This window comes from Geotrypetes seraphini, chromosome 14, assembly GCF_902459505.1.
Source record: "Geotrypetes seraphini chromosome 14, aGeoSer1.1, whole genome shotgun sequence".
In the NCBI taxonomy this organism is placed as follows: Eukaryota; Metazoa; Chordata; class Amphibia; order Gymnophiona; family Dermophiidae; genus Geotrypetes; species Geotrypetes seraphini.
This window is the reverse complement of record NC_047097.1, coordinates 22,472,750-22,495,032: the sequence shown is the minus strand read 5'-3', so window position 1 is coordinate 22,495,032 and position 22,283 is coordinate 22,472,750. Positions and strand designations below refer to the sequence as shown.

General features: G+C 38.9%; 1 protein-coding gene across 10 annotated transcripts in view; it reads right to left on the bottom strand.

Annotated features, from left to right (window-relative positions):
• The window catches only part of FAM227B (family with sequence similarity 227 member B), a 413,569-nt gene that overhangs the window by 136,900 nt on the left and 254,386 nt on the right, over positions 1–22,283 (bottom strand). For all 10 annotated transcript variants that reach the window (XM_033920259.1, XM_033920257.1, XM_033920254.1 and 7 more), the window contains 4 exons: positions 20,525–20,685; positions 5,336–5,413; positions 1,968–2,039; positions 543–650 (listed from right to left, as the gene is read on the bottom strand). In XM_033920259.1, coding sequence (XP_033776150.1) covers positions 581–650; positions 1,968–2,039; positions 5,336–5,413; positions 20,525–20,685 — 381 coding nt within the window. In that variant the 3' untranslated portion in view covers positions 543–580. The remainder of the gene's footprint in view (positions 1–542; positions 651–1,967; positions 2,040–5,335; positions 5,414–20,524; positions 20,686–22,283) is intronic.

Here is a 22,283-nt window from a genome sequence, read left to right as displayed (position 1 = left end):
CTCCCCTCCCCCCATGATAGGCTCCCTCCCCAAAATTTTTGTAAAAAATTAACACACAGATTAGTGGACACAAACCAGCAAAATACCACAAAGTGCTTTAACGTGTTTCTGTGGTAACTTCTTTGCATATGCTAAATGTACAGTAAGTCCCTTAGGTTGTATGTACATATTGGCGCACATAGCCGATGTGGGCGCACCTAACTGATCTAGGTGACTAACCTGTCCTGCTTTTGACCACTTTGTGAATTCATATGCTATGTGGCGCAGGCATCTGAGGTCTTTTCCTCTTGTTTATATAATTTTAGCTGTGTGTTGAAACCTGGTTTTTTGCATTTGCTATTCACTATTTTGAGGTTTCTATCCATTTTTGTTTTGCGGTAGTATCACACTATATGTATTAGTAGCATCTTATCTAAAACCACTAATTACATAACTGAATATATTTGTGTGAATCTGCCATTATTTACATGTTGTAAGTGGCATCTAAGCCTTCTAAAATTCAGTGCAAAACATATTCAAATGTAACTTTTTTTTTTTTTTACCATAAATGTTTGTAGGAAATGGCAGACACTGCTTTTCTTCAAAGGAACTCTTCCATATCTTTGTCTACAGCTTCTGGAATCATTGTAGGTTCTTTATTGAACACATTTCTGAAAAAGGATGCATTCTATTAAAATAAGAACATAAAAGTGACTCTTCAGAATAGTTTGTTGATCAACTAAGGGCTCCTTTTACTAAGGTGCGCTAGCGTTTTTAGCGCGCGCTAACCCCATGCTATGCGCCAAGAACTGACGCCAGCTCAATGCTGCCGTTAGCATCCAGTGCGCGGGGCAATACAGCGCGTGCTAAGCGCATGCAAAAACCGCTAGCGCAGCTTAGTAAAAGGAGCCATCCAAGTTTCCAAGTTTATTATATAGTTTGATTAATCGCCTAATCTACATAAGTGTGTTAATTTAGTAAAAAGACTTGTAGGCTGGCTAGGTAACATCATCAAGCACTCCTCATCCTACCTCAACTTCAGAAAACTAGTTAAAACAAACCTGTTTAACCAATTTGTAACCAAAACCTTTTACCTGTACTCTACTCACATATATTCTAAGACTTTGTTATTTATTTATTGCTTTCACCTATAGAATTTAGATCCACACCCATCCAGTCTGTAAGAACTATTAAACTTCTGGGAATTATACTAGACGATGCACTCGTTTCATGAACAGATCAGTTCAGTGGTACAAAAATGCTTTTTCCATCTACAAATTATACGTTTACTCACTAAGTTTCTAGATCAATCATCTCTCAACATCCTTATTTACTCACTAGTCATCTCCTGTCTGGACTATGACAACGCCCTTTACAACAGAATTACAAGAAAAGAAGTCAGACACGTACAGTTAATTCAGAACACAGCCATCAAAATAATACTTGATCAAATTCTTTTGCATTATAGAACACCTTTACTGATTAAATCCCATTGTCTGTCTTGGCTGTTTAGATTGTAAGCTCTTTCAAGCAGGGACTGTTTTCTTACTCTTTGGGACTCTGTACAGCGCTTCATGCGTCTGCTAGCGCTATAGAAATAAACAGTAATAGCAGTAACAGAATAATATGAATTCTTTGAGATGCTAAAGTTTGCTAGTTTTACCCCAATATTGTAGTGAAAACAGACTTATGAGCTGCATTTTTAGAAAAGAAAGAGGAGAAGGGTGATGTTGCACTGTTGGGGAGGGGGAGAAAGGGAGGGTGCTGCTCTATTGAGGAGGGGGGAGAGGTAGGCTGCACTATTGGGGAGGGGGAAGAGGAGCTGCATTCTCTTACATGTGGATTATGCAATTAATTGCACGATTACAAATTTTAATCAATGTACAGCCCTAGTTTGTATTGCAAAAACAAATACATCATTTATAACTGAAGGGTTTTATTGCAAAAAAGAAACAAACAAAACATTTTATATTAAAATAAACACTGACCTTTCAATCTGCATATCAACTTGTAGCTTGTGTTCTATTTCTGAAATTTCTTTTTTGGTTTTATCTCGCAAACTATAATAATAAGAATGGACATCAAAATTAAATCATTTGACTTGGAAATAACACAATCTAAGAAGCAGTAAAAAATGTCTTTTGCCTGTGCTTACATCCGTCATTCCTGTGTGCCGGGTGAGTAAAATGGCTGATTAATGGCTATGCACTAAGGGGCAGATTGTATAATTGCGTCCCAATTGTAGGCAGCAGTAAGCGTCCTACTGCTGTCTAGCCAGCCAATTGGGATGCATATTTTCTATAAAAAACCAAACCCTCTGAGGTAGGCACCTACACTGTAGGCATTTGTCACGGTTAAAGGAGACGCTTCGAGACACTTAAGCTCGCCCAAGGCTGGACATGGTTTCACCTGGAAGTGGTCTTGGCGAGTTTAAACGGCCCTAGGTGTATCCCTAGGGCTGTGATAGATGTCTAAAATGTAGGCGATAAAAGTTACAATGCTCATAGGAATTCTGAGTGTTGGAGCTTTTACCACCACGGCTGGCAATAAAAAATGCTAATGCAGCTTCATAAAAGGTGACCCGTCAAAAACGCGCAAGACATTGGCGCGCCGACAATCCCACCCTGACATTTGCATGCAGGAAAAATGCACGCCACCTTATTTCCTTCCCTATTGCCTTCCCGTTTCGCTCTGAGGGAGGGTTTGGGGGGGAACCCCCACAATATACTTACACGTCCTGGTCTCCTCACCCAAAATCCAAACTTTCAATTTTTTGCTTTGAGGGGGGTGGGGTAACCCCCCCCCCCCACCCACTACAATGAGAGGGATGACGACACGCACCATGGCCACAAACACACACACCCCCCACACACACACTCCACTTACAGTTTCGGCCACAAACGACAGAAATAGGGCATCGCGCATTTGTCCTGCACGCAAATGTCAGGGCAGGATTGTCGGCGCATCAAAGTCCTTCACACTACTGATGGTGTACCTCATAAAAGGGGGGCTTAGTTAATATATTGGCGCAACTTCTTAAATGTAATTTTGCATAAAATTTCACAAGCATAAATATATATGTATAAGGGAGAGTGTGGCGCAGGGGTTAAAGCTACCGCTTCAGCACCCTGAGGTTATGGATTCAAACCCATGCTGCTCCTTGTGCCCCTGGGCAAGTCACTTAATCCCCCCATTGCCCCAGGTACATTAGATAGATTGTGAGCCCACCGGGACAGACAGGGAAAATACTTGAGTACCTGAATAAATTAATGTAAACCGTTCTGAGCTCCCTTGGGAGAATGGTATAGAAAATTGAATAAATAAATAAAATCAAAACATTCCATCAAGGCCATTTTGTTCATAAAATCTGTGCACCTAAAATCAAATTCTACAAAATGTGGTTTTAACATCAGTTGTTTAGAGAATGGAGCAGCGGATAAGGATGGGATTTGATATACTACCTTTCTGTGGTTACAATTAAGGCAATTTACATAGAATAGACCTAATACACGTAAGTTTTCATTACAAAGTATATCTCAGATTCTTTTCAAATTAAAATCATTGCTATGATGGACAAGGAAAAGTACGTAAAAAGTGTACGTAAAATGTTGAGACTACATAGGTGCCCTCTTGATATGTGAGCAAGGATTTCCCTTGGAAGTGGGCCTTCACAGAAGCCTCTGTCCTTCTATATTTTATATGGCAAAGGCAACTGTTTCCGGGCAGAAACCTGCTACTAGAAATCATGTTTTAATTAAGGATTTAGGTGAATTTTCAGCCAAAAGTCTAGCTAGTTTGGTGTTAGCTGTCAGCACATGTTAAAAGCTGTCTTAAACACTTGATGCAATTTAGTAAATTGGCCTATATTACCGGAATAATTCCAGCTGCACAAACAGTAGCTCAATTCCTGGACCGTCAAATTAATTGACCAAAATTAACCATGCCATGAGACTATTACGGCCAACTTAGGGGCCCTTTTACATTAGATATTGCAGTTACTGTGCCTTAATGCTAAATTAATTTGAGACAAATGCAAATCTAACATGCCACCTACTGGAGTGCATGCCTCGCATATCTTTTGCAGGCCCTGCATTAAAATGTCCATTATTGCACATTATTCTGGTCGCAATTAACACAGATGGGTCAATTCAAGAAAGTCAGGTGCCAAAATTTGGGTACGAAATGCCAATTGCACACGTAAGATATAGAATACTATCATTTATGTGCACAACTGCCACCAGTTAGGCAGGAGTCTTTTGTCATGGTATATAAATATAGACACGTGAATTCTGACTTTCATTATTCTCTAAAGGCAACTACAAAGACACGCCCCTAACAAGCCCATATATAGACTCATGCTTAATGGCCGTATACAGCATAACATTTAAGCTCGCCCATTTAGAGCAGGCCTAAATACCTGTGCCTAAGTTTTGTGTGGATCGGGGATATTTTGAAAGAGTAACTTAAAAATGCCCATGATCTGCCCATGCCCCTCCCCTGGCCATGCCCCCTTATGAGATTCACGTACAAGATCTTTATAGAATGTGCCTATCAAGTTGTGTGTGTTACTTTTAATTAGTGCCAATTAATTAGTGTAAAAAATGAAGTGTTAATTGCCAATTATTTACAGTGCCAATTGGTCTTATTAAACAATTAAGGGCTAATCTAATCTAATCTAATCCTTAGGTTTGTATACCGCATCTTCTCCACGTTCATAGAGCTCGGCACGGTTTACAGGAGATGAGATAGGAAGGAACTACAATAAAGGGTTAGAGGACGAAGTATGAAGAATATTTAGAGGACTTGGGATGCCAGATATGAAGAGATTTTTGAGGACTTGGGATATCAAAGTTGGAGAGAAGCTTACATTTTTGAGAAAAGCCAGGTTTTCAGATGTTTGCGGAAAACTTGGAGAGAGCTCAAGTTTCGAAGAGGGGAGGTAAGGTTGTTCCAGAGCTCAGTGATTTTGAAGGGGAGGGAGGTCCCTAGTTTTCCTGTATGGGAAATGCCTTTTAGCAAGGGGAAGGATAGTTTTAATTTGTGGGAGGGTCTGGTGGTGTTAGGGTTTGAGGAATTCCAAGAAAGAGGGATAAAGGGAGGGAAGATACCATGTAGGATTTTGAAAGCTATAGCCACAAAATACAGATACAGTAGAAATCCAATTGTAATAGACATCTCCATTGAACCTGCACTTGTCTTTATTCCATCTGTAGACAACTGATATCCGACCATCGTAGAGGATTTTGAAAGCTAGACAGGCGCATTTAAAGTGGACAACTAAAGCAATTTTTGCTGTAAGTAGGGCCATCATTGCATTCTGACATATGCTATATTTAAATAGTACATACAAACTTACATATTATAACCCGTGTGAACATTCTTTCTGACTCTTTCAGCTTCTTTAATAACATCTTGATAGGTTGGAGCAACTGATGTACATAATTAGTCAAGGAAAAATGTTTTTCTTTTCAGATATTTTAGATTTTGAGATATAAATCCTTAGTTTAATTTGCTATAGTACTACGTTGTATGCTGCATATATAAACAATATTAGAGTTACACCAAAATAGAGATGTTATCTGAGAGAACGTGAAATAGTTCAGGATAGCTATGAGATAGTACAGTATGTGAAAAAGCCTGAGGTCAGCTTGTAGAAAGTGTATCACTCCATCTAAATAACCCCATCGCAGTAGTAAAACAAATTGTTAGGTCCAAGAATATTTTAGGATGTTCAAAAATGTGATGATGAATGGATCATAAAAGATTCTGCAAAATTTTAGTAAGATAGGTATACCACCTCCACTTCTAGCATCATTCAAGTACTTCTAAAATACAGACCTTACATGTGTCACATTACATCTGTGATTATAACAGGCAGAAATGCCTCTAATTTTTCTTCAGGTCCACATGGGCATATAGATAGCATAGTTGCTTATCAAGCAGGGTCTATTCAAAGAAATGTAAAGGCCCACCGAAACTGTGCCTCAGTCTCACACAATTAAATGTTGGCTTGTAGGAAAATGTATTCTCAGACAGAAATTCTTCACATGGCTCTTTCTTTTTAGGTTTATTGATCCCCTGCTCTAGTGACTTTTTTTTCTCATATGTTTAAAGGATGCTGAGTATCTGACCTAACATTTGTTGAAATTTCAGCACTTCTATCCTGCTTTGGCTTTTACCCATTTTTTAGATGACTAAATTTAACAAATCTGCCCTTGCTAGTTTTCAAAATGGCAAAGTTAGTCACCCAATTCTCAACGTTAAGTTCCGAAACCTTTGAAAATTGACCTCTATGTTACCTCTCTAATTTTCTTTCATTGTATATGAAAAATTTCCACCTGCTTTCTGTACTTCATTTGTTCTTCTTTCTTGAGTTTTCATCATACAAAAAAATAAAATAATCTGATCTAATCTAATTTAGTATTTCTGAATCGCGCTATACCTAAATAGGTTCAAGGTGACTTACAATATAAGGAATTGCGGAATGTATATGTTACATTATAGTTGTTTGAGGAGGGGAGGGTTATGAATAGCGTAATAGGGAAGGGAGAATAGAGGTTCTATAACTGTACTGGTATAACACTTGAGTATGGGATTTAAGTAAGTAAAATAAAACACATTTAAAAATTCTTGATTCTGGTTTAATTTTATTAACAAGCTTCAAAGTGTCTTATCACTCCTTAGTGTCAGATGGGCAATTGAGCTAGATATAATACTACAAAGTGGATCTCAAAATCCTACATGATAGAACTCACAAAGTACAAAACTTCATCAAAGTGTTTAAATTATTGTCATAGGTCCGTCTGGAAACAAACCAGAGAGAAAAAATTCCCCTAATCACAGGGAAGAAAAGATCTCTGGTCACAAAACTAAGCTCAACTAACTCATTAATAGAGACCAAGGAGCTAAACAAACAATCTAAGAGGTTACTGAAAATCACTGGGCAGTAATATCACTGAACAGAAACTTAGGGCCTCTTCTATTAAACTGCGCTAGCAGTTTTTAGCAAAGAGAGCCGTGCTGAATGGCTTGTGCTGCTCCCGATGCTCATACAGTTCCTATGAGCATTGGGAGCAGTGTGGGCCATTCAGCACGCAGTTTGATAGAAGAGGCCCTTAGCTTTGAAGAAGTTGTGCAGTTATCCAATAGTTGATCAACCAACAATTGTAATCCAAATGCAAACAACAAAAAGCTTCTTATTCTTCTGTAGGATTTTGAGGTCCACTTTGTAGTATTGTATCTAGCTCAATTGCCCATCTGACACAAAGGAGTGATAAGACACTTTGTTTGAAGCTTGTTACAATTTAGTAGTGGTGTCTTTGTTCTTTTTGATAGTAGTATATATATAAATTTTATTAACAACATCACATTACTCTGTATCATTTACTCAGGACCACAATTCACACAAGGAGCTTATCCAGAAAAGTACAATAGGATGTAGAACATCAATACACTGGAGAAACTGACCAAGCCACATTACTTCAGAGCCCTACAAGGAAATCCCATGCTAACAGAATTTGGCTTCAGTCACTCATGCTGAACACCCTCAAGAATAGTACAAACTATTACAAATAAACAAAGTGAGAGCCATTTTCAAAAAGAACATCTAAGTCTGACTTGGATGTTTCCCGCCATAGAGTATGTCCAAAGTTGGAAGCACAGAAAGCCAAATTGCCAGACATCCCCCCCCCAAAAAAAAAAAAAATGTAATTGCTTACTTGAACATCTAGGCTGACAGGACATCCAACACTTAGGATGCCTAACTTTATACCCCATTTCCGAACAAAGAAACATCCACGTTGAAAACGTCCAAATCCAGACCATTTGGATGCGGGAGTGGCCAACAGAGTGGCCAACAGAGCAGCAGGACAGCTTAGAGGGGACTGCTTTGAATGTCACATAAAGGGTGCCAGAAGTACATCTCACCATATACCCTTTATAATTTATGGGGAGACCTCCAACACCCACCTCGAAACCTACTAGACTCATCTACCATCCCAATAGCCCTCATGGCTGCAGGGGGCACCTATCAGGCAGTAGATTAGGGTTTTGTGTGCTTACACCTTCCATCATAAATGTAGTGGTTAGAATGGCTTATGGGCCTGGGTCTTCCTCTCTATGGTTCAATAGCCTGGTTATTTAAGACACCTGTGTGATGCTCTATTAGGCTTTCCCATACCACGTGTTGCTGTTCTAGAGACAGGTATGTACACTTTTATTCAGATATTTTGGGGGTGGGAGGGGGTTAGTGAGCAATGAAGGAGTGTGGGGGGTCATATCTTAATCTATCAAGTGGTCATATGGTCAGTTTGGGTATCTTTGTTGCACTCAGATGCTTCTAAAACAGGTCTAGCTCTGAATGTCTAAGCTCCATCCAGGACTTTTTGGGAAAGGTTCAATTATCACCACATGTCCAAGGTAAGCACATCCAAAGACTGCCCAAAACACATTTTCTAACATGCCCCCTGGAACTCTGGATGCACAGCGGATGAAACGTCTCACTGGATGTTCAGGAAAATAGTTTCGATTATCGGCAATTAGGATGTCCAAGTACCTACTTAAGTGGTTTTTGGATGTTTTAGTTTTTCGATTATGAGCCTCTATGTATACAAAAATTCAACTGAAGCTCTAAAAAAACACCAACCACATTCTGTCTTCATTTTTCTATGTTTCATATTGTGCAAAATATAAAGATAGCAGATGTAAATTTCTCAAACTGACATATTGCAGTCACTAAACTGAAAATTAAATTATTTTTCCTACCAGTGTTGTCTGGCCATTTTATTTTTCTAATCATCTCACTCCCAGTCTCTCATTTCTGCTTTCTTCTGTCTTCTTGTAACTCTGTTGCCAGCGTCTTCCTTCCTTCCTTCCATCTTTCCATCTTGGATATTGTGCTTTCATTTTTAGCTTTCTTCCATTTATTTTTCTACTTCTCTATCCACCCTGTTTGTACTTCCTCTAATTCCTGCCTTGTATTCACCCAAGTTTCATCCCCTTCTCAACATTCAGTTCTTAATCTCCCTCCTGTTTACTGCATCTAGCTATAGCTTTCAATCTCACTTACCCTAACCCTACATTCCCAATCTCTTTCTCTCTCCTTCCCAACCTCTATCTTCCCTTCTCTCCCTCATGCCCAGCGTCCAGTCTCTCTCTCTCTTTTCCCTTCTACCCCATTTCCCCTCATAATCCTGTATCTTCTCTTTTCTATCCCACCACAGCCCAGCATTTTTCCATTCCTTACCTTCTTCCTGTGTCCATTTCCTCTTCTCTTCCCTTCCCCAACTCCAACATTTCTCTATGTATTCCCTTTTCCCCCTGCTCCATGTCCAGCATTTTCCCTCCCCATTCCTGCTTTCCTATGTTCAGCACCTCTCCTTCTTTTCCCTAGTTCCATGTCCAGTATCTCCTCTTTCCTCTCCTAGTCCCTCTGTGTACAGCATCTCCCCTTTCCTTTTCTAGCTGCCTCCCCCTCTGTGTTCAGCATCAAATTGCCTTCCTTCAACTTGGCCTGTTTCCTTCCTTTGTCATTTCAATTGTAGGGCCACTGCCTCCTTATCTCACCAGTCAAAAATGCAAAAAAAGGGGGGCTGAAAACTCAACCAAAGTACATATGTTGAGTGACTCAAAATGGATATGACAAAAAATATATTTTTTGTCCTTATCTCCCCAGGCTTGAAGCACAGCTGCCTTTACAGCACCTGCTTATGCTCAAGGCCTATCATGCTCTACCTCCCCCCCTCCGATGCAATCATCTTCTGCTGGAGGTGGGGGGATGGACCAGATCTTGGATGTGGGTAGGTGCTCAAAGTCCCCATGCCATACTGACAACTTAATGCTGCTCAGCTGGTCCATCATGTCAATGGCACTGCTACCTAAACTCTGGCATTTTGGTCAATAAGTTAGGGGGGGGGGTTGGACATTTTGTTCTTGAACTATAGACAGCCACTGCCTTGGGTAAAGGTGGATTATAAATAATAAATCTATAAATCTATTAATATGCTTGCATTATTTTTTAGCACAAATTTCCATTTCATATTGGAAGTCATCAGATGTAAGTTTAAAGTACAAATGAACAAAGAAGTGCTTCTATATTCCTGTGGTTTATACACTCATTTGTAATAGCTTAACGCTCTAAGACTAAATGGCATTTTGATTTGCTTGAAATTCACTTCAGTTATGATTTGCAATGTTTATGTTAATCAGTCTCTTTGCATACTGTCTTTATGAGGGTAGAAGCAAAGCAGTCCACAATCTAAAATATAGAAGTTGGAAAGGAACTACGGTTGCAGACAGAAGAGAACAACAGTATATGAGGGATAGAGAATGGATGCAGTTAAGGGATAATCACCAAGGATGCAAGCCCTTAGGAATCTGATGATCTTAGGAAAATAAGGGCTAGATTCACTAACCTGCCCGAATCGGAACAATCCGTTTCCGATTCAGGCAGGTCCGACGAATTCACTAGCCTACAATATGCAGATGGGGCGATTAGAGGAACGCCTCCATCTGCCTGCATGGATTGCGCATGCGCGATCTGTGCGTATTCGCAGACCCGTCCTAGCCGTGACTTTTTTTTTTCTTTTAAACTTTTGAGGCGGCAGCAGCCTCTTCCCTCTTAAACTTTTGCAGCGGCGGCAGCCTCTTCCCTCCTTTCCTTCAGTGTGAACCTGCGGGTTTAAAGCTGGTGCTACACTGTGGGGAAGGGCGGCAGAGAGCAGGAGAATCGGGGCAGGCAGGCAGGCAGGGAGTTCGGGTTCGGGGCAGGCAGGCAGGCTTGTTTGGGGCTGCAGGAAATGGGATTGACAGGTTAGAAAGCAGGGCAGCAGAAGCCAGGGCAGTCACAAAGGGCTTCAGCGACTGGTCCTGAGCAGTCGCTTTTTGCGAGCCCAGTAGGATCGAAAAAAAGTTTAGTGAATCGCGTCCCTGCCTACTTTGCATACAGTTCCCCTCATTTGCATGCACGCACCGGAAGAGGATCGCTACACAGGTTAGTGAATACTGCAGGAGGGAAATCTGATCGCTAAGGGCTCACAAACTGTTTGGTACACGATCGGTTTGCTTAGTGAATCTAGCCCCAAGTGGGCTCTAAGGGCATATTTAAATTTGGGATTGGACAACTCATTTCACAGAGGAAGTAGAAGAGAGTTCCAAGAAAGAAGGTGGTACTTTGTTGTGTTATCTCAAGACAGGAGCAGAAGACTGACAGAATGGCTAGACAACTTTCTGAAACAGATTTAAGGGCTATATCAGGCTGTAGTAAAAGATTAAAGAAGAGAGGTAAGGGGGTGATCCAAGATGGAGAGGACTGTAGATCATGGTTAGCACTTTATGATGGGTTTTTTTAATTTAGTATTTTCATACACATTACAAACATAATATAAATAAAAAAATATAGCTACTTTGAATAAGCAATAATTAAACAAAATTAAAACACTATAAAAGCAGATATACAATCCGACTAACTAGCCCATATCATGGGGAGTTGACAATCTCTATTTTCATAAGAGAAAACTAAAGGAAAAGAATGGGCAAAAAAAAAACAAATTTATAGTGCTTATTACTTTCATGACACTAAACCCCTATACTACTTCAAGTAATTGCTTATGTATCAAAAAAAATCTCCAGTTGAGAGGGGTCCCCAAAAACCCATACTGCTTCCCTGAGAGATAAACATTTACAAGGAGAATTTAAGAAAAATGTTCCTCCAATCTTTAAATCCTTAAGAACATAATAGCCCTACTGGGTCAGACCAATGGTCCATCAAGCCCAGTAGCCCATTCTCATGGTGGCCAATCCAGGTCCCTAGTACCTGGCCAAAACTCAAGGAGTAGCAATATTCCATGCTACCGATCCAGGGCAAGCAATGGCTTCCCCCATGTCTTTCTCAATAACAGACTATGGATTTTTCCTCCAGGAAATTGTCCAAACCTTTCTTAAAACCAGCTATGCTATCCACTCTTACCACAACCTCTGGCAATGCGTTCCAGAGCTTAACTGTTTTCTGAGTGAAAAATATTTCCCTCTATTGGTTTTAAAAATATTTCTCTGTAATTTCATTGAGTGTCCCCTAGTCTTTGTAATTTTTGACGGAGTGAAAAATCGAACCACTTGTTCTACTCCACTCAGAATTTTATAGACTTCAATAATATCTCTCCACAGCTGTCTCTTTTCCAAGCTGAAGAGCCCTAACCTTTTTAGTCTTTCCTCATACAAGAGGAGCTCCATCCCCTTTATCATCTTGGTTGATCTTTGAACCTTTTCTAGTGCCACTATATCTTTCTTGAGATAAGGAGATCAGAATTGAACGCAATACTCCAGATGAGGTTGCATCATGGAGTGATACAGGAGCATTATAGCATTCTTAATCTTGTTAACCATCCCTTTTTTAAATAATTCCTAGCATCCTGTTTGTTTTTTTGGCCACCGCTGTACATTGGGTGGAAGGTTTCTTTGTATTGTATACGATGACACCCAGATCCTTTTCTTGGGCGTTAACTCCCAAGGTAGACCCTAGTGTCCGGTAACTGTGATTCGGTTTATTCTTCCCAATGTGCATCACTTTGCATTTGTCTACATAAAATTTCTTCTGCCACTTGGATGCCCAGTCTTCGAATTTCCTAAGGCATGCCTGCAATTTTTCACAATCCGCATGCATTTTAACAACTTTAAACAGTTTAGTGTCATCTGCAAATTTAATCACCTTAAGTTTTAACTGGATTACCACAACACCGAGGTTGAGGAGAAATTCAAAAAGGTGAGGTTATCAGACAACCATGACAGCACAAGGTCAAGAGTGTATCATCATTGTTTTCAATTTCTATCATTCCATGGACTTTTCTTCCCTACAATTCATTTTTTTCTTTGTCTCTGCTGGTGAAGATTAAGGTTGGAAAGGAAATATATGTTCTGTGGCCTAGTATGGTTATTAAAGCCCCCTAAGATGATGAGATTGGGATACTGGACTATAGAATTTGAATCGAAAAGTGTGATATCATAAATAGGAGAGAAGAACAGAAGAGGATATAAAAAGTGGTGATAGAATCTAGACAGAGAAGGGACTACAAATATGAAAGTGTGTTTGAATTAAGTTCAGTCAAGGAGAGTGAGAAGGGTGCGAACAAAGGAACAGTACTAATCCTTTTAGAGGTTGGGAAGGCAATATAGTTTGAGGTGTGACATTGTAGAAGTAAGGCTTCCTGAGTTTTCTGGAGCCAAATCTCAGTGAGGCAAAAGAGAGAGAGAAGATTAGAAGATGCAAAGCTCATGTATAATAAGAGTCTTCAGAGATCTGCAAATAATTAGGAATAAAAAAAGGAGAGCAGACTGAACCTAACAACAGAGGGTGGGGAAGAGGGAACCTCTAAGTGGGAAGCTAGGTAAAGGAGAGAAGCATAGTACAAACAACTGGGACCTAGGTGAAAGCAAGAGACAAGAAGAGTGATATCCCCAGAATATAGGAATGGACGCTATAATGAGGAACCAAGCAGCAAAAATAAGAATGTACCCAGGGGTTGGCACAGAAGAGGCAGAGTGAAGTCTTAGAGCTAAACTTTGTGAGTTTGAAGTGCCCTGGAGTCATCCCCCTGAGCTCGCCCAGGAGTCATGTGTTCCATCAATGTGTACCACCACTTTGTGAACATTGCACTTTAAGCTCCTATATTAGGATTATGAAATGTCACCTTCTGATGCCATGGCTGGGGCTTGGTAGGGCTCAGATCAGACACAGGTTCTGATGGGGCAGGCAATGGCAGCAATAAGGTCGAATTGGAAGCAAACTAGTATTTTAAATGGGGCAGATAAAGATCAGTCTGTCCAATTGTCTCTCTCTTAGTTAGATAACTGAATTTATCATACTGAAGTCAACACTGACAACCTTATGCCTTTATCTGATGACTTTTCATCTATGTTCCTACCAATGCTCTCTAAATCTCTCCCATGGATGTTTACAATGTTGTTATTTATTTATTTACTTAATTTTCTATTCTGTTCTCTGCAAAGAGCTTAGAATGGATTACAGGTTCACATACATAACACTGGAGAACAAAGTTTTTGCTTCTTCAACCCTTTTAGGTGTATTTTATAAATTTTTGGCTGCTAATCATGAAAATCACATTTAAAATTACGTATCACATACCATTTTTACAAAAAAGTAGATTTTTACAATTTCTTATTATATTTTCAGGCTAATGCAATTAATTCTTAGCCTAATTCTTAATATAGGCCTATTGCTCACGTTATAGCTTGCTGGATATAGTGTGGGCATGTCCAGGCATACATTTAGGGCAGGTTGCATAACGTCCATGGAAATGATACAGCCTGAGCTTGCCTGGGCATGGGCTTGATGGATGGAAAAGGCTATATAAAAGCAGTTCACATACAGGGATTTGGTTCCAGGACAGAAAAATGTGGTACAAGAACCACTTGTTGACCCGACAAAGATATTTTTGCCTCTTCACATAAAAGTTGGACTGATGAAAAATTTCGTATAAGCAATGAACAAGGAAGGCAAAGGTTTTCTTTATCTAAGACAGATGTTTCCAAGAATAGCTGATGCCAAGATTAAGGAAGGCATTTTTGTCAGTCCACAGATCAAACACGTCATCAATGATGAGAGATTTGAAGATTTGTTAGTCAGGCCAGAGAAAATCGCCTGGAAAGCATTCAAGGATGTCGTTGAGAATTTTCTTGGCATTACAGAGCACCAAACTATATTCAACTGGTTGACAAACTTCTTAGAGCATACAAAACCATGAAATGCAACATGTCACTTAAGATGCACTTTCTACATTCACACTTGGACTTGATGCAGTCAGCAATGAACATGGTGAAAGGTTTCACCAGGACATTGTCACTAAGGAAAAAAGATATCAAGGCAACTGGAATCCATCAATGCTGGCTGACTATTGTTGGGCATTGCAACAAGATGCACTGGACACTGAGTACAAATGAAAATCAGCAGGAAAACACTTTTAGCCATGGTGAACTATCACAGCATATCAGAAACTTTGTAAATTAAAACATGTTATAATCAATCAACGATACCATCGTGTTTTTCAAATTCCCTATGTGATACAGGTCAATGAGAAATTATATTTGTGTTTATTTTGAAGGGGCCTATCATAATCACCAGTTTGTTTTCAGGAAGCAAAACTTTTGGAAACATTTGTTGTCCAGTGATTTACAATTAACAGGTTACAATTTGCCATAGTTTCAGTACAATATTTTTATCTTAATTTGACACATACTAGGTTCCAGGTCTTGTTTTCTTTCTCTTTGATTCTTATAAGACTCATGCTTAATTGAATACCTCCTCTCATGTAGATTATCTTAGACTTCTTGGTTAATTTTTACCAGTGGGGTTTCTGGAAAAATCAAAGAAAAGATATACAGTATGGGGCTCATTTTCAAAAAAGATAGACGTCCAAAAAGGAAGCATAAATTGGCACTTGGATGTTTTCCAAGTCAAAACGTTCAAATGGGCATTTTCAAAACTGACTTTCCAGATGTCTTTCTGGTTGTTTTGTCTCCAGTGCCTCTAAATCTTGAGGGGGAATGTTAGAGGCATGTTTTAGTGGACTTAGGACTTGGACGTTTTGCAGGGCTAATCAAATCTTTAACAAAATGTCCAGGGCTTTTTTTTTTTAGATGTTTGGAACTAGACCTGTTTTTAAAACAAATAAAGGACAAAAAGGTGGCCAAACTAACCAGATGACCATTAAAGAGATTAAGGCATCACCCCCTTACTCCCCCAGTGGTCACCGACACCCCTCCCACCACCAAAAGATGTAAAAAAACAAACAAACAATAAATATAATCGGAGTACAAAATTATAATTATGAATCCTCTAAGAAATTTTTAAATTATTCTACTAAAAGAGAATTATTCATCTATAAATAACCTTATTACAAAATAATAAATTATTAAACACTTTGGATTAGCAGCAGCTGAGGACCGGGACTTTATGTTTGACATTCACTGAATGCTATATATGTTTTTGAACTTTAGCTACTTTAAGAGTTTTGTCTTTAGCTGTTTTATGGCAGGAACGGAGGAGTGCTATGATGTATAAAGCCTGAACTGGCAGAGCCCATGTCCTCATGCCTTTGAGTTTGTATAGGCTATCATTGAGCACTATTTAATAATTTATTATTTTGTAATAAGGTTATTTATAGATGAATAATTCTCTTTTAGTAGAATAATTAAAAAAACCCCAAACAAACCACAGTACACTCTAGCCTGTATTACAAGGAGGGGCTGAAAAGTTCTCAGCCCAACCAACCAACGTCCTAAATTCTAAGCATTATTTTGCCACTGTAGCTGAAAACAGTGTTATCTTATTTCGTTAAGTGCCAATTTGCAGAAACAAAATTCTGTTTTGACATTGTTTCAGATCATTGATTACTACTATTAATTATTTCTATAGCGCTACCAGACGCATGCAGCGCTGCACAGAGTCACAAAGAATAAGAAAACAGTCCTGCTTGAAAGAACTTACAATCTAAACAGCCAAGACAGATAAACAGGATGTCATGGATACAGTTAAGGGGAAGGGTTAATCAGCTGGCTGGGTTGGAGGGCAGAGGGCAGTACAGGACAATGAAGCCATTGTGACATCACTGATGAGGTTGGTTCTTATTGGTGGAATGAGGCATTATGACATCACAGTCTCAGCTCTGCTTCCCAAAGACAAACAGGATGTCATGGATACAGTTAAGGGGAACAGTTAATCAGCTGGCTGGGTTGGAGGGCAGAGGAGTAGGGTTAAGGATTGAAGGCTATATCAAAAAGGTGGATTTTCAGTCTGCTTTTAAACAAGGGAAGGGGCTTGATGGACAAACTCAGGTAATTTATTCCAGGCATAGGGGGCAGCTAGATGAAAGGAACTAAGTCTGGAATTGGCAATGGAAGAGAAGGGTCACGCTAAGAGTGACTTAACTGAGGAACGGAGTTCTCTGGGAGTGTATAAGGAGAGAGATACATTAGATTGTGAGCCCACCAGGACAGACAGGGAAAAATGCTTGAGTACCTGAATAAGCTCATGCAAACCATTCTGAGCTCTCCTGGGAGAACGGTGTAGAAAATTGAATAAATAAGAGAAGATTGAAGCATATCCAAGTTATTCTCTTCTTGGTTGGGTTGATAATTTTTCAGCATTCCCTCCTATAGCTTCAGATGGCCACACAGACATACATGGGTATGAGTTACTTTATCTGAGGAAACAATGGGCAATGATTGAAAAGTCCATTTATGTAGACAAAGCAGTGGTGATTGAGTTCACCATAATCTGCAAGAATTGTGAGTTTTAATATGTGTTCAGTACTTGTGGGGTCCTCTGTGTGGACAATAATACACACTGCATATTTTTCCACCATAGGTGGTCTCGCAATAACACTGTAAAATTTGTGCATGTGGTTTAGATGTTATTGTATTACAAAATATTTCTAAAGCTACTCAAACATGTTTTTGTCAGTTATCACTGGTATTTTTAATTTTCCTTTAGGAATCACTTAATGACATAAAGAGTGCTTTTGAAATAAGTTTTATTAGTCTGACGTCATCTTTTTATTGTTGTGCATTCATTGTAGCACTGCTTTTTGTTCTGAAAGTCATGGTGTCTTTTGGTTTTTCTGTTTCTGGTAAGCTCTAATGGAAACATCTGTCCTTAATGAAATGATCTGGGTATCCAATCCTCTGGAAGGATGCTCTTAGGTTTAACTAAAGCTGCAAACTTGAACTGTTTCTGTAAGTCATTTTATGAGACAGAATGCCCTGTAACCTTCCACACTAAGTGGTACATAGAGGCATTAGTCAGAGTTTGCAGGAGATTTTTCTAGACTCTTATAATGCTCTTTCATTAGTTGCTGTTTGATCATTATGGCATAGCAGGACAACTTTCCATCTTGGTTTTTTTTTTTTTTTTTTGCAATCTGCTGAGGTAGTTTTAGACTATTGATCAACCTATGAAAACCTTCAATCTTAACTTTTTAGTGAAATATTTTCTGTGATTCATAAAATCTTGATTTGGATATATCGAAAACAAATGGAGTACAAAAATCATTTCTGTTATATTATCAATATTCAGTAGCAATCAGTACAAATCTATTTAATAACTGTAATGTAAAGCAGTTCCTTCTGAACCCAATATGGTCTGAGGTGGATTCTGTGTTTACAGAACAGTTTATGGTATTTCTGGGTCCCGAGATCATGGGAAGAGACTCCTCTCTAACACACCATACTATCACCCTACTTCCCTGTTCTCCCCTCTTCAGTAAAGGGGTATTCAGAAATAAGTTTAAAAAACAGTGATGTGTAACTGAAATTCTAATTTTATTCAATATCCAAGCACTGAGGGTGAAAAATTAAGGGTCCTGGACCTGATAAGCCGCCACGTGAGCGGACTGCTGGGCATGATGGACCTCTGGTCTGACCCAGCAGAGGCACTGCTTATGTTCTTATGATAGGACTATAAAATGATGAGTGAGGAGGCTGTTGGACTAAAACTCCTGGTTGTCAATGAGAAGGAGTCAGTCTAGTTGTTTTGCAAAGTGTCAATTTCTTGATTCTTCTCTGGCTGTTATTTGTGGTCACAGACCATTTACACTCTCCTAATTGCAGTTCTTTTTTAAGGAGTTTCAGGATATCGACCCCTCCCTTCTGCTTAGCTCCCAACCTATCTGTGGGCTGGTCTCATGTCACTCCCAATCAGGATAAGTAGCCTCACTCTTCTCAACTTTCCTCCTTGAGTTGCAGGCTTCTCTGTCCCCTGCTCTGGTGCAAAGCTTTACAGGACCTGTAGTTCTGCTCCCTTTTTAAAGGAAAATATCATTTTCTCAGCATGACAAGCCCTGTATCTGTCACACTCTTTATTGCCCTAGTTTCATTAAGGAAACACGACCACATCACAGAGGCATACCTCAACTCACACTGGCTTCCAATTCCGGCAAGAATACTATTCAAATTCTACTGCCGACTATTTAAAACCATAAACGGTGACAGCCCAACCTACCTGAACAACTGCCTCATCCAAACTACATCAACGAGACATAGGAAAACCCACACTCTATTCACGCACTCTCCAATCAAAAAAGTCAAACGGAAAAAACTATATGATGGCCTCCTAGCCACACAAGCAGCAAAACTCGACAACCAAATCTCCAATCTACTGATTATGATCCCAGACTACAACACAACATTCAGAAAAGAAATAAAGATCCTACTTTTCAAGAAATTCCTGCAAACGACTTAATACTGCTAGCTCCTTCCCACTCCCAATACCTTCCCAATTCCCCAAAGCAACCTCATCCACTCTTTATCTCATCTAGAAATTACCAGATATCTTCTTCTTGTAATATGTTTTTTGTAATTCTTTTGTAATCCGCCTTGAAACGCAAGGCAATGGCAGAATAGAAATCTCTAATGTAATGCAATGTAATGTTATAACTTAAATTGTAAACCCACTTGGGCAGGGAAATAATTCATATGCCTTCTTATAAATTAGCTTGAGCTCAAACTTGGTAAAACAAAGTAAATCTCATAAAATCCAAATTCAGACGTTGCATGAGCAATCAGAACTACCTGCCTGAAGATAGCTTTCAAGAATTCCTGAAATGATTGGGAAATATCTGATTATAACCCAGAGGCAATGGCATCACACATATATTTGATAGGTATTTTATTCAGGTATTTGACTTTGGTAGTGATTAACTTCAGTTCATGATATTTTTCTATATCTCCAAATTTCACAGAAGAAAAGCTAATGTTGTTAATTAGGATGAAATAATTGAACATGGTATTGTTTACACAATTCTAAATCCTAAATTCTCAGCTGCAAATATCTTATCCTCTGGCTGACGAAATAAAATATCAAACAGTTGCATTACAAGGTGTCCCTAAGCTATCATGTGGAAACACTTTGGTATATAACAGATCACAACTATAAGGATCTCCATCAGAAAATGCCAGAGGGAACTTAAGTACTAATCTTCATTTGAAATCATTTAATCTGAAAACATGAGTTGCTGGAAACAATTATATATGTAAGGAAGGATAAAAGTAATTAGCAGAAAGACCCTCAGTTCCGAAACCCATTAGCTGAACATGTAAACAAAAGGAATAAGTCATATAGTCAAAATAACAGATGCGATCTCTAATAGTTCAGATAGGATCTCCAAAATATCAAGTAACAAAATAGAAATGGAAAACAGGGATAACAGCTAAAGTTGAGTGTCTCAAATAGATATGTATCAATTAAACATGAATGTAATGGAAAATCTTAACGCAAGTGTTAAGTTACTGGATTGTAGCTTTTCTGGGTTTATGCGCCATAAATAGAAATAAAACAAAACATAAATGAAATCAGATGATACAATAAAAAAGGTATCACATTATTTATGTTTTGTTTTACTTCTATATATGACACATAAAAGTGAACTAACATGGATACCATACCATTTTACTGACTTTCTATGAAAGAGAAGGAAAACAAACTTTTGTAGAATACAATAAAAACTAAAAATGTCTTCTTTAGCTATGAAAAGGATATGGTAATCTGGAAATTTCAGTACGTTGCAGTTTATGAGTCAGTGTATTGGTGATTACATTTGTGATGGCATGCATTTTAAGGTAATGACATACTAGTGGACTCTGACCACCAAGTTTGAATAAGACACGGCAGAATCTCGGACCAGGACCAATGGAATGTGACTGCAAGAAGAAAAAGAAATATTTAGAATATCATCGGTGAATTTCACTTTCAGTACAAATGATAAATATAATCTCCTGTCTGATGGGCAGACTTCAGATTTTCCAATACAAGGTCTTATGGCACATGAAGACAAACAATTTTTAAAAGCTCTTAGCCTAAAAATGGAAATTGACATGGATAAACCACAAAACCTAACTGGCATATATAGTAACTAGACATAAAAATAAGATCTAAATTAGCAGTCTGGAAGTTAAGATCTCTGTATCTTATGCATTCCATGCCATTTTTTTATATGACTAAAATTTAGAAATAGTATGATCAGATTATACTGGAAATTCTTATAAGAATATAAGACTCATAAAATCATATTTATTTATGGAATTATATAAACAAGAACTCTAGTATAATTTCTATAATGGTTTTTTTTTTCGGGGATAAAGAGAGCATCGGTTTAATTGTCATGTATTGTTTAAATAAGATATAAAATCCAGGATTAAAACACCTTTGTAGCCACCTTGGTAGTCTGTTCTCAGATGGGCTTTATCCTTTACAGTTCTTTAAATTCAAGTCTATAGTTGATTTTGATCATTGATGATTACTATGTTTTTAAAAACAACAGGAAAGCTAAAAAGATGTGTACAATTTTCCTGGAAGTAGGAGGATAGAAGCCTGGTTGCATTCAGAGAAAGGTTTGTGATACAATTTCTTCTTTTTCCTGTTCTAGGTAATCTGACATTTGACATTCAGTCTCAAGATATGCCAAATGCCCTGGAAGAGCTCAATAAACCTAGGGCTCCTTTTACTAAGGTGTGCTAGCGTTTTTAGCGCACGCACAAAATTACCACACAGTATGCTTCTAGAATAACGCCAGCTCAATGCTGGCGTTAAGGTCTAGCGCACGCAGCAATTTAGTGTCCGCTATTCCACGCGTTAAGGCTCTAACGCATCTTAGTAAAAGGAGCCCCTTGTGTTATCCCACAACACCTCCAGAAATGCCCGTCCTATTCAACTGTGGCAGATTTTCAAAAGCATAAATCCAGCTGCCGAATTCAATTGTTTGATAATTGGATCCGCTTCAAAACTGTCCTCTAGCAGGTATTCTCTGTGGACAGCAGGATACAAGTCCTTATAACATGGGCGACATCACCGACTGAGCTTGCATGGGAAATCATCTCCACTTCTGTTATTGTGCAGTAAGAGAAAAGAAACATGGCCGGCAAGAGAGACTGAGCAGCGGACTAGATGCAGCTGTGGAAGGAGGGCCGAGGTCCGGCGGCGCCCCTCTATAGCTGTCTTTAACTAAGGATAGTCCCTACAAATAATAAAGAGGTTCTTTTACTAAGTTGCAAGTAAGCGCAAACGTATACTCACTGCAGCTTTAAATGACTTACTGCAGGATGTGTTCAGGCATCCTGCAGTAATTTCCAAATGGGCACACACTAACTGCTTATGAAAAGAGATTTAACAATTTTTGTTGGAGGAAGCATGTCTGGGAAAGAGGTGTGGGTGTTCCTGCGTTACTCAGTACCTTGGGCTTAATAGCTAGTACAGAATTACTATGTGAACCTTGAGGGGGGAAATTCTAGAAATGGTGCCC